Source organism: Hypanus sabinus, chromosome 14 (genome assembly GCF_030144855.1).
Source record: "Hypanus sabinus isolate sHypSab1 chromosome 14, sHypSab1.hap1, whole genome shotgun sequence".
Taxonomy (NCBI): domain Eukaryota; kingdom Metazoa; phylum Chordata; class Chondrichthyes; order Myliobatiformes; family Dasyatidae; genus Hypanus; species Hypanus sabinus.
In genome coordinates this window covers 67822003-67835667 of record NC_082719.1, presented here as the reverse complement: position 1 = coordinate 67835667, position 13665 = coordinate 67822003, and the positions used below count along the sequence as shown (strand labels likewise).

At 37.5% G+C, this 13665-nt stretch overlaps 1 protein-coding gene across 5 annotated transcripts in view; it reads right to left on the bottom strand.

The window, feature by feature from the left end:
* LOC132404837 (mesoderm induction early response protein 3-like) overlaps positions 1-13665 on the bottom strand; it is a 52040-nt gene that overhangs the window by 22137 nt on the left and 16238 nt on the right. For all 5 annotated transcript variants that reach the window (XM_059989376.1, XM_059989378.1, XM_059989379.1 and 2 more), the window contains 2 exons: positions 11823-11905; positions 8171-8243 (listed from right to left, as the gene is read on the bottom strand). In XM_059989376.1, coding sequence (XP_059845359.1) covers positions 8171-8243; positions 11823-11905 — 156 coding nt within the window. The remainder of the gene's footprint in view (positions 1-8170; positions 8244-11822; positions 11906-13665) is intronic.

Here is a 13665-nt window from a genome sequence, read left to right as displayed (position 1 = left end):
AGGCAGGAAAATGGCATTGAGAAGGAAAATGCATCAGTCATGATGAAATGGTGGAGCAGAATCAATGCGCCAAATAACCGAATTCTACTCCTATCTCTTGTGGTCGTGGTGTAAGTGGTAGATGCAGGATCAATTGTGATACTTGAGAAGCTGGAGGAGAGAGGTTTGAAGGAATATGGACCAAATATAGGTAGATGGGATGAGGCAGGATACTGAGTCAGTCTGGACTGGGTGGGGTGAAGGACCTGCTTCTGTCCTACAGTATTCTTGACTCCATGACTAAACACATACCAAAATCTAATGTCTTAATACATTTATAATAAATTTTTAGTGGATAAACTAATTTTAAAAATAAATAATTGAAATCCTAGAAACAAAAGACTTGTTACAGATGGCAGACCAGATTATGTATTATAACTGCTTAAGTTGAGACCAGCGAGGTTTCAAACAATTACATCAGCAGTGAACCCAGTTGGAGCTTTGAACATTGGGATAAATCAGGAAAGGGAATAGTTATAATTGCACTTGATCCCGGAAGCAATCACACTTGCTTTGTTAAGTAACAATATGTAAATTTGATCAGTGGTCAAAGATGGGGAGGGAGGATATATGACTACATTTCACTCAAAAATGAGAATGAGAATACAGTGTTGCAGGAACTTCATCTAATATTTTTACCAGCAAGCAATAAATATTTTCTTTTTGCATGACAAATGAAAAAAAACCCACATATGACATCCTCATCTTCAAAAGGATTTTTCAAGAGAGCAGAACAGGAAATGCTGAAGGAGAGTTAATGGGTAAGAAAATGTAATCAACAACTACCAAAAGTATTTAAAGGTTATGCATCACCCATATGGTGCCAGGATTAAGAATATCTCTACATAGTTAGAGAAGAGTTCAAGAAAGGGAAATGACATTGGCAGACCTAAGAATGGAGTTATGCTGTGAAGATCAAGGACATGTAGAACAGAAGTAATCATAAGCTTACAGAGCAGTGTACTGACAGAGAAGGTTAAAAAGATTGTGTCTGCAATGGACTGAGACTTTTACTATTAAAATGCATCAAGAAAAATTGTTCAAACACAGAAAAATGCTAAAAGCTCAAGATTAAAGTCAGTTTCAGTCATTGTAAGATGCATCCATAGCAAGACAGAGATCACAGATAATTATTATGATTTCAAAAGAACAAGTTTTGAAGTTGAATAAGGCATATCAACTGGCTCTTTGAGCAATTGTGGATTGAAAAAATAGGAATGGCATAACCACAACTGTCAAGATTTCTCTAAGTTCCGACAATCAGAAAATAGAATCAACTACATGGAAAAATAAGGAACACACAAAAAAACATTAGTGAGAGCAGTTTTTAAATTTGAATATCTCAGATCTTCTGAAATTAAAAAGAAAATTGATCATGAATCTCTTAATTTCACATTAACAATGACATTCAAATATAGTCTTAAAACCGATTACATACATTAAGTCACAAGGTGTTACATATAAAAATATCTGGAAAAAAAATCCATGGGGAAAGTGTTTTGCCCAAAGCTAAGAAAACTGAATAATAAATTAAAAGACTGAGCTCATATTATTGTAAGTTGAGTAATTTCCCTGAGCTTTGTGCAGATTTTTAAAATGCAATGATGAGAAAACTGATGAGAAAGGTAAAACTGGCCATGAGAATGAACTGGCAAAAATATAACAAACATATTTCTTTGAGTTTTAATGAAGTTAAATGTTGGAGAGATTTACTTTGGGGAAATTGTGAAATAGAGTAAGTTAAAATCTGGGCTATCACACCAAATATTTTATGCTTTTGCTTCCATACATAGCAGTGAATCAATGGCCCAATAAATGAGGAAGTTAAAAACAACTAGTAAGGCTATGAAGTAATAAAGGGACCAGAAAGCAGGCAAATCTTCTGGACCTGAGAGTCTGCAACAAAAGTTGACCAAGCCAAACTAAAAGTGGTGGTCACAGTGAAAGTGGGCGAAGTGGACATCGAGCTCTGAAGAAATTAGGAAGTCCCTTGCTTTGGAAATATTAAAAATAGCAGCCATCTGTTTTACAGTTTAATCAGGTCATGGTCAATCTTTTAGCTTGGCATCAATTTCCTGCACTACCTCTTTATTCTTTGATTCCCATAAAGAACATAAACCTGTTGCACTCCACCTTTAATATTCAGCAATTCAGTTGGATGACTGTAAATATCTTCTAGTTTTTTTTAAATAAAGAAATTCTTTTCATTTCCATCCTGAGTGACCAAATTTAGATAACAAATACTGATTCTAAACATCCCAAACAGTGTACATCATCCAGTCATATAACCTGGCATGCTGAATGAGACTCATCACTCTTTCCTCTAAACTGTAGGAAATATAGACCCAGTCATCTCAAGGTAACCTGCCACTTCAAGAACCTAGCGTTTGGCCAAATCTTTGCTACAGTAAGTCTATCACAGCCTTATCCTTCCTTAGTTATGGAAACCAGACCATTACAATCTGCATTTGCCCTAATTTCATATGGTCAAATTCTGATTAGTATCCTCTTCAGAGTAAACCGAAGTCTAAATACACCACAGTCAATACAACCCATTTTTCTATTCTTCCATGTAAAACTAACAGATGTATATGGATTACTCATGAGGGAGAATATCACAGCATTGCTCAAGAGAACATATTGGACAGTTTGTCTACTATGACAATATGCGTAGAACTGAGAAATAAAAAACAAATGACCACATTAATGGGACTGTATGATAGATCTACTACAGTCATTCAAAGGAGCAAATCTGCAGAGATAACAAAGCTGCAGGAAATATGGTTGTGATAGTTGGTGATTGTAATTTTTAACATATTGGCTGGGAGACCCACACTGTAAAAGGACTGGATGGGAGAGAGCTTGTCAAATATGTAGAAGCCCCAACTAGAGAGAGCATGATATAGTAACTTCTCTTAGGGAATGACATAGGATAGGTGATAAATATCTTGTGGTTTATTGGAGAATAGTTGGGATCAAGAAATCATAATTTCATTAGTTTCAAGATAATTATGCAGAAGAATATGACTAGTCCCAAGGGTAAAATTCTAAATCTGATAAAAGCCCATTTTGCTGGCATTAGAAGGGATCTAGCAGACATGGATGGGATAGGTTGCTTTCCAGCAAAGATATATTTAGTAAGTGACAGGGCATACAAGTGAAATATTAGGAGTAAGAATCTATTATGTTCCTCTGTTCGAATAAAGGTAAGGCTTACAGGCTGAGGTAACCTTGGTTATCAAGTCATTGAGGTTCTGGCAAAGAAAAAGGAAGCGCATATCAGATATAGGCAATCAGAATCAAAAGCAGTGCTTGAGAAATGCAAGAGAACACTAAAAGGAAAGTTCAGAAGGGCAAAAAGAGGATATGAGGTTGCTCTGACAATGTGAGAGAGAATCCCAAGGGCTTCTAAAGGTATATTAAAGAGCAAAAGCACAGCAAGGGACAAAACTGGTCCTCTTGAATATCAGTGTGGTCATCTACGCATGGAGCCGAAAGAAATGGGGAAGATCTTAAATGGATGTTTTGTAACTATATTTACTTGGGAGACTGGCACAGAGACTACTAAACTGAGGCAAAAGAGTAGTGAGTAGCGAGTCCCACTAACACCACAACTTTATTATTTCCTGTCAGTCACCTTATCTATAGCCTAGTGTCACTTTATGGGCATAAAATCAATGTACTGTATTTAAGCTATCTTAACTATTTACAGTTGCATGAAAAAGTTTGTGAACCCTTTGCAATTTCCTGGTTTTCTGCATTAATTACTCATAAAATGTGGATTGATTTTCATCTAAGTCACAATAATAGACAAGCACAATTTGCCTAAAATAATAACACACAGGCAATTGTACTTTTTCTCATCAATACCATTAAAACACACACAGTCTAGGTTCAAAAATGTATGTGAACCTCTGGGGTAATGCCTTCTATAAAAGCTATTTGGAGTCAGATGTTCCAATCCACAAGATGAGATGGAGGTGTGGGTTGTAGAGGTGCCCTGCCCTATAAAAAAGTCAAAGTCAGGTTATTGATATAGTCTACTCTTCTCAAGAAAGATCTGTTTACGTACACCATGCCTTGAATAACTTTCAGAGGACCTTAGGGGGAGGAGTGTAGAGATGCATGAAGCCAGAAAAGGCTACAAAAGCATTTCTAAAGACCTGAGTGTTCATCAGTCCACAGAAAGAGAAACTATCTCCAAATGGAGAAACAGTACTGTTGCTACTCTCCCCAGGAGTGGGCATCCTACAAAGATCACACCAAGAGCACAATGTGCAATGCTGAAGGTGGTGAAAAAGAACCCAAGGATAACAACAAAAGACCTGCAGAAATCTCCAGAACTTGCTAAAGTCTCTGTTCATGCGTCTACTATAAGAAAAATATTGAACAAGATTGGTGATCATGGAAGGACATCTCAGAGGAAACCAATGCTCTCCATAAAAACATTGCTGCACATCTCAAGTTTGCAAAAGACCACCTGGATGTTTCACAACACTTCTGGGCAATGTTCTGTGGACAGACGAAACAAATGTTGAACTTTCTGGCAGAAATGCACACCACTATGTTTGGAGGAATAAGGGCAATGCACACCAACACCAAAACCTCATCCCAACTGAATTTTGAATTTACTTTATTTCTTACATCCTTCACATATAAGATGAGTAAAAATCTGTGTTATGTCTCCATCTAAATGTGCCATGTGCAATCACAGTAATTTATAAAAATAGAAAAGTCAATGTAATACTGAGTACACTCAAATCAGCGTGAGTTCATCAGTCTGATGGCCTGGTGTAAGAAGCTGTCCTGCAGCCTGTTGGTCCTGGCTTTTATGCTGCAGTACCACTTCCCAGATGGTAGCAACTGGAATAAATTGTGGTTAGGATGACTTGGGTCCCCAATGATCCTACGGGCCTTTTTTTTTACACATTTGTAAACGTCCTGAGTCATGGGAAGTTCACAACCTCAAATGCATTGGGCTGTCCGCATTACTCTCTGCAGAGTCCTGTGATTAAGGAAGATACACTTTCCATACCATGCAGTGATGCATGGTAGAAGGAGCAACATGGTTTGGGGCTGCTTTGCTGCCTCAGGGTTTTGGAAAGGCCAAGTCTCGACCTTAGCCCCAATTGAGATGCTGTGGCATGATTTGCAGGCTGTTCATGCAAGGTATCCCAGAAATATTGATGAACTGAGAGAGTTTTATATGAAGGAATGGTCTAAAATTCCTCCTCACCGTTGTGCAAGTCTGATCAGCAGCTACAGGAAATGTTTGATGGAGATTACTGCTACTAAAAAGAGGTTCAAGCAGTTACAAAATACTACGGTTCACATACTTTTTCCAGCCTAGACTGTAAATGATTAAACAAAGTGTTCAATACAGACATGAAAAGTACAATTATTTGTGTTATAGTTCAGGCAGATTATGTTTGTCTATTATTGATTTTAGATGAAGATCAGACCACATTTTATGAATAATTAATGCAGAAACCCAGGTAATTCCAAAGGGATCACAAATTCTTTTCTTGCAATTGTATATTTGTGTGTGTTTTTTAGTATTATGATTGTTTTCTTTACCTTCTGTGTTTTTTTTTTGTGCCTCACCATATCTGGAGTAACAATTATTTCATTTTCCTTACATTTGTTTATGGAAAATAACATTAAACAATCTTGACAGTACTGAGATTACAAAAGAGGAGGTATTTGCTGTCTTGATGTGAAATACAGTAGATAAAACCCCAGGTCCTTGTGTCCCCACAGAATTTGTGAAAGGCTAGTGCAGAAATCACAGGGGCTCTGGCAGAGATATCTGAAATGCCTTTTACCACTGGGGAGGTGCTGAAGGACTGGAGGATAGCTAATGTTCTTTTATTTAAGGGTTTAAGAACAAGATGGAAAATTACAGGCTGATGAGCCTGAGGTCAGTTATGGGTTAATCGTTGGCAGGTATTATAAGAGCCAGGACATTTAAGTACTTGGATACATAGGGCTTGATTAGGAATAACCAACATGGTTTTGTGCATGGCAGGTCATGTCTAAAAATCTTATGAGCTTTTAAGGTTACCAAAAATGCTGACGAAAAAAAGCAGGTGTATGTTGTCTATATGGACCTCAGCAAGGTCTTTGTCGAAATTCTGCATAAGGAGGACTTTGACAATGGTCTTTCTAAGGAGGTTAGGTCACTTGCCATTCAGGATGAAGTTCAAGTTTAATTGTTATTCGACCATACATGAACACCCACGAATACAGTCAAACAAAACAGCAGGACCAAGGTGTAAAACACAGTCATATACAGTACTAAGCGTACATAGCACATATAAGACAGCAGTGAAATACAGTCACATAAAATACAGTCCAAGTCCCTGAGTCTATGAGTGTTGCAGTAGTCTGCAGTTGAACACAATACATCTTGTTTTCTGCCAAGTGAACATTGGAGGGTAGCAATGACACACTATCTCGCCTCCAGCACTCCAGTGGAGCACACTGGCTCTGATGCCTCTCTTCTGAGCCGCTGCAAACAGGCAACACTGCAGCTTGAGGCCTAGTCCTTGCTTCAGCTGGGGCCACGCAGCTCCCCTGCAGTTCGCCAATAAATCAGAGAACTGGACTCGCAGCCTTCCAGATGATCAATGTCCATCAGGGTCAAGTGATCACAAGAAAAACAACTAAGACCATACAACTTCTTCGAGCACCCACTCCGACACCTCTCTGATCCAGGCAACATCATGATCCGCACCAAGTTCAGCTCCTTCAGTTTCACTGCCAACAATCTCTGTAGTACTAAGTTCTTAGGGTGCAGAAAGGTCTTGCAAACATAAAAAAATTCTTTCAACAAAGACAATATCACCTTTGGTTGGCCCCCAGAGGCCATTGCATCTGGCTGCACTGCCATCTTATCCGAGTGAATTGGATTCAAAGTTGGCTTAGCCGGAGTAGCCAGGAGTGGCAGTAGACAGCTGTCTCTCTGACTGGAGGCACATGGCTGTGTGCTGCCAGGATTGAAGCTGTTTCCATTGTACTTTACTATCTATATGAAAGACTTAGATGATAATGTAAACAGGATCAGCAAAACTGTAGGTGACACCAAGAGTGGGAGTGTAGTGGACAGCAAGAAAGGCTACCAAAGCTTGCAAAGTGATCTGGACTAGCTGGGGAAAATGGGCTGAAAAATGGCTGAAAGAATTTAATGCATTCAAGGGTAAGGAACTGCACTTTGGAAAGACCAACTAGGTTAAGACTTACACAGTACATGACAGGGCACTGAACTGTGTCATAGAACAAAGGGATCAGGGAATACAGATCTGCAATACTGTGAAAGTGGCATCACAAGTAGACAGGGTTACAAAAAGAGCTTTCAGCACACTGGCTTTCATAAATTAGATCATGGAATATTATGTTAAAGTTGTATCAGACGTTGTTGAGGCCAAATCTGGAGTATTGAGTACAGTTCTGGTCACAGAAAAGATATCATTGAAGTTGAAAGAACGCAGAGAAAATTATCAAAGATGTTGGCAAGACTTGAGGACCTGAGTTATAGGGAAAGGTTAATTCACTGAAGCACAGGAAAATGAGGCGAGATCATATAAATGAATACTAAATTATGGGAGTACAGCTTTTTCCTCTCAGTCTGGAGGAGACTATAGCTAGAGGACATTGATTTTGGGCAAAAGGTAAAATACTTAAGGGGAAGCTAAAGGTGAACTTCTTTACCCAGACGATGATGCATGTGGAAATAACCTCCAGTACACATTGTAGACTCAAGTCCAACTGTAACACTGAAGTGAATTTTGAATAGGTACGTGGATGGGCGAGGTATGGAGGTAGTGCAGGTAAATAGGACTAGGTGGAAGGCCATGCTGGCATGGATGAGATGGGCTGAAAGCCCTATTTCTGTGTTGTAGTACTCTGTGACTATGACTTTTCTTTCAAAATCCAAACCAACCCTGCCAATTATATCTGTAGATTCGCAAAGCTGACATTATTCCAACGCACTTAATTCATGCAGCTCCTTGGATTCAAAATCATAGCGATTATAGAAAAATATACTAATTTATTTGGGATCACCTGGAGAAAAGTCATTTGATCCCCCTGAATATTTTATAATATATAATCCATAAAAGACATTCCTCACCTTTATCTCCATCTTTATATTTACAAAGAGTTGATGGAATTTCAGCTTGATACTCTGAACCCACCATTATTTCCTAAACAAGAAGAATCCAATATCATTATCCAGTTAAAACATTTTACTATCCAGAAAGCAGCATAGCAATTAAACATTCTAATTTGATATAATTTATTGATACATTGTAACACCAGGTACCTTCTGCATTGATGATAAATATTTATAATTCAACATATTATCCTCTGCTGTGATTTTTTTATTGATTCAGAGCGCAGGACATCATGAGCAAGACTAGCATACAATTGCCATCTGTTATTTCCCCTAATGGTAAGCTACCTTCTTGAACCACTCCGAAGAAATCTTAAATCTGGGGAATATAGATCTTGAACATTACATGAAGCTAAGTTTAAACACAACAATTATTTTCTATCAGAAATGGCATATCCATGTCAGCTGTGATGTCTGTCTGAACTAATCTCATTTTTTGGCCACATTATGCCCATATCCCTCCTTTCCTATCCATTTAACCCTCAGATCATCTTTAAATTTGGCGGTGCAACACAGCACACAGCGGCCACTCCAGGAATGAATATCTGTTATCTGTAAGTAGGGGCAGTGTACAATCCTGATTTGATGGAGACGGACTTGTGAAGCACTGAGGAACATCTGGTGGAACTTTTGAGATGCCTGTTTTGCTGCCGCTGCTGCTGTGCGATCGGAAAAATCTCCGGGAGGAAGGTCCCGAATCCTCGGCTTTGCCTGTTGCTTGGCGGCTGGTGCCGGGGTTGAAGCACTCGGCAGAGATGGTGCTCGGTGTCAGAGGGCTGGTCGGAGGCTCGAAGTTTTCAGATGGACTCGGAGTTGGCTGTAGTCGGAGCTCCCAGAGCTGTATCGGCAAGCTGCAGCATGGGAGGTTCATGGCTGGAAGTTTTTTTCTTCCTTCTGCCATCTGCGTGAGATGATGGGCTGTCGGGACTTTGAGACTTTCTTTTAAACCGTGCATGGACTGCTCTTTATCAGATTATGGTATTGCTTTGCACTGTTGAAACTGTGTTATAATTATGTGGTCTTAGGTATTGTCTGCACTGTTAAAACTATATGTTAACTATAACTATATGTAACTATGTGGTTTTGTGTATGTCTTGTAGCTTTAAGTTTGTCTGATGGGTTCGTAGTTCCTTTCCGGGGAAAGTGCTAAGATGGTAGCGCGATTTCGATACACAGCAGCCTCTCTGGACTCTGGACTGGGGATTACCAAACGTTATGTGGTTTTTTTTATGTGGTCTGTTTTGTGCTTTTTCGTGATATAATTCCGGAGAATGTTGTCTCATTTTTTAACTGCACTGTATTTGTGGTTTATAAATGACAATAAACTGAATCTGAAATTTCTCCACTTTCACCTTAAACTGTGTTCTCTTGTTCCAGATTTCACTATCCTGGGAAATAACAACCTATTCCCCTCATAATTTTATAAACTTCTAAGGTCACTACTCACTCAGTGAAAATAAACCTGACATATCCAATCTCTCCATATAACTACAGCCTTCTATTGCTCACAACATCCTAGTAAACACCTTCTGCCTTCTCTTTATTGCTCCTTCCTGCCGTGAGGTAACCAGAATGGTATACCATACTGTTAGTGCCATTTAACAAATGTTTTCTGCAGCTGAAATGTGATGTCCCAACTCTTATAGTCAATGCCTCCGCCTTTGAAAGCAAGTATACCAAATGCCTTTTTTACTCTCCTTTCCATACACGTGGTCAAGTTTTCCCAGAGAGCTATGGATTTCCACCCTAAAATCTTTCTATACATCCATGTTCCTAAGGCCCTGCCATTTATTCCATGTCCTACCAGAATTTGACTTCACAGAGTTAACTACCCTCCACCACTCTACCCAAATTTCTAGTAACCCACAAAACTCAATCAATCCATTAAGGAATATATTTCTACCCTGAAGTAAGTCTTAAAATCAGATTAATTTCAAAGCCAGTATAAGATCAAAGCAACTTATTAGATGCCCTGATGATATAACAGGTGCTATATGAATTAAATTCAGCCCCTTTGAGAAAATTAACTCTGTTTCTTGACTTGAACAAAATAATTACACAGCATGAGTCTGGACTCACTAAAGCAGGTTGGAATTGTATAGAGTGGAATACACTGATGCAGACTAGAGAGGAAAAAAAACACGAGCCACTATTTCCACTCACTTATAATTTAATTCTATCTCCTCAATGAATTATGAAGTGAGATCAAAATAAATCAGATAAGTTAACCATGATTCAAAAATACTAGTCAAGCAGCTGTATGACTTGGAAAAACATGTAAAATGACCATCAGCTGCCAAGGTACTTTGTCTGAATATGTATTATTGCATTTAGAAGAGGAGCAAGAAGAAATCAAACAAACTTTTGAGTTATTACTTCTACATCAATAGGGAAACCGCATGTATTCTTCAACTTTAAATTTTGTTGAGTGGAAAAGGATTCAGAAATGGTATAGAAACCTTTGGGAAAAATAAATTACATTTATTTACAGGGGCTCTCCAAATTGTAGAAGACTAACAAATCTGCTCAAATTCTCCAATACATACTGTGAATTCTAGTTAATTCAGACACAGCAGGACCAGTACATTTTGACTCAATTAAGTGGCTGCCAGAATTAGCCGGTTTCATGGAAATAGTTAAAATGTATTGAAAACATACTACCATTTAACTGATTAACAAATTATGTATTAAAATGAAATATAGAACATATCAGAACACTAACAGTACACCACACTACTATAAAACACTAGTTGTTTATAGTTTTGCCTGAGGAATTCACCCAGTGTTCTTTTGATTGACCGTGAACAAAATCAATGCAGACATCTACTGCAGATAAGACTGTCATCATATAATGCTATCAACATTGCATTCTCCAAATCTTCATTTTTATTGTGTTCTAGATGATAGTGACAACTTCAAGTTCTTTATAGTTCCCAATTTGTTGAAGTAGTAAAATTGTCTCATTTTCACTCCTGGTCATCTCTGGCATCTCAAAGCCTGAATGCTTGAAACTGCAGTGAGCAAAACAACACAGAACTGCCTTGCTACTGATTTCTCGCCAACTATCACTGACTAAAATAACTACTTTGTGAACAGTCCCCTGCCCCAATTAAACAACCCAGTGTTCCAAATAAACAAAGGAAATCCTGGCTACTTCTATCCATTATTTTCTGTTCTTGAAGAGTTGTCCCAAATAAGTGGCTGCCCTGACTAACCAAAGGCCCAATTAACTGGAACCCACTATTTTTAAAATACTTTTAAAATAGCAACAGTAACTACATGTTTTGTTCTATTCATTAAAGATGTTATCCCTTCATAAGGCACTATTTAATGGATAGTGCCTTATGGCCCTATGTATCATTAGTGTTTCAAATCTGGATTAATTTCACACTGAGGCAATCTGGGTTAACTTCTTGAGAACTTAATGACCCTGAGGAATTTTTATGCAGAGTCAGAAATGCAGCTGAAGCTTTACTGTGGGTATTGGGGTAGATAATTCTGCAATTTTAACTTGCCTTCAAAAACCAAAGGGACAAACAAAACTTAAATATTCTGAAGAACATAAATTCAAAGTGCAAAATTTAAATATCTTACATTAAGCTTCAATTACCTTTTTCAAATCTTCAGAAGGAACACAATCATCTTGTCCTTCTTCATCTTCAGATTCTTTATCACCATCAAAGGCAGTGCTTGCTGTAAAAGGCAAAAGCAAATGTCACAGAAAGGCTAAGAATCTGTTTTGCGCTTCAAATATGAGAAATGTCATTCTTAATCAAGAACATCAGTTTTCCTTCTCAATTACAGATTTTCCACAATATTCAGAACTCATCCTCTGAATATGTTTTGATGCCATGTATTACACCCTCTATATCTTAAATGAAATATGCCCTCATAACGAAAAGGTTTTGTGTCAAGTGTTATTCAAGAGAGCAGAGTGCATGCATCTCAGTCCCAAATCTTCAGTCAAAAATACCATTGCTATAACTTATGATCATGTCTACAATGAAAACAACCTGTGAAAAGTTATCACGATTACACTATCAAGTCCTCTCAATGAAAGTGTACAATAAAACTTACATATGCTGTTTACATCAGTGTTTTTATAATGGTAAACATCCCTGTAAGGTTTTGATATAGATAATAGATTTTAAATAACCTATCATGTAAAATTGATTTAGCTTGACCAAAAGGCAGCTACATATGTCAAAGGAATTCCTAGGCACTGATGTAAATTTCTGCATTAACTCAACATGAAGCTCTCAGATACTGCCCTATGAAAGGCGATTATTTAAATTTCCATAGGTATTCAGCAGATTCCTGAAGAGCCAAGATTTTATTTAATCACACTAAAAACATTGAAAATTCGGTTAAAAGTATTGGCCCAAAGGTTAAATAAAACAATTACAAACTTTTCCCTCAATTTACTGATTAGATATCAAAACATCGTTAAGTCATCAAGTACACAACTGCTGGGGTTAAGATGTTACTTAAAATGCTCATGCCTAATAGCCTCTGAATTGGATATTTATTTCACCTTCTCACATCCCTCCCATGAAATTGAAGACACCACTGCCCCTAGGAGAAAATGTAACCCCTTAGACATTACTTGCTCAACTACATAGCTAAAAATTCTATTTACTACTATTCCGTGATTAAAGTCCAACAAAAGCAACCAGAAGTCGTCTTTTTTTTGGGAGTTGCAAAGTACAAAGAAAATCAAAAGCTACGCAGGTCCATTTTTTTTTCTGAGCACCAAAAAGTATTCCAGTAGCTACTTTTCTTCACCAATCTCTAATTAACCAATTAAATATATAATATACTAACACAATTTTGTTGAAACAGATTTGCTGACTCAATAAAGACAAAATGGAAGAAAAACTTACCGACAATTCTTTAACAAATCAACTTTTTCTATCAGTAAAATTAACTGCATCAATTAATGTTAATGTATAAAAAGGACAAGTGGTATAACTACATTACATTTAAAAACAGCTACCCAGTGGGACATTCACCTGAATGGATACTCAATTTAATAAACAGATGTCAGTACTAACAATTAACTAAGTACTAAGTCAGTACTAACTAAGAATAAAGCTTTGCTCAAATGATGTAGTAGCTGGAGAAGCTATAGGGATTGAAATGAGATTTGTAAATGCTAACTCTGCATTTTTATACATCGGGTCAGACTTATAAACTGGATGCCTTTTATATCTGTCTGGACAAGCACAATGTTAAGATACAAATTTTGGTGACAAAGACTACTTGAAGAAACAGTATTGAGGGCAAGAAAGAAGTCAAATGTTCTTTGCTATCTTAATTTGAAAACAAAAATATAAATATATACATCCAATGCATTAAATATATAGTTCTGAAGAACGTTAAAAAGAAAGGTCTTCTACAACTGAACACGAACTGCTCTCATCAGTTAGTGAATTGAAAGAATAACAGTTGGC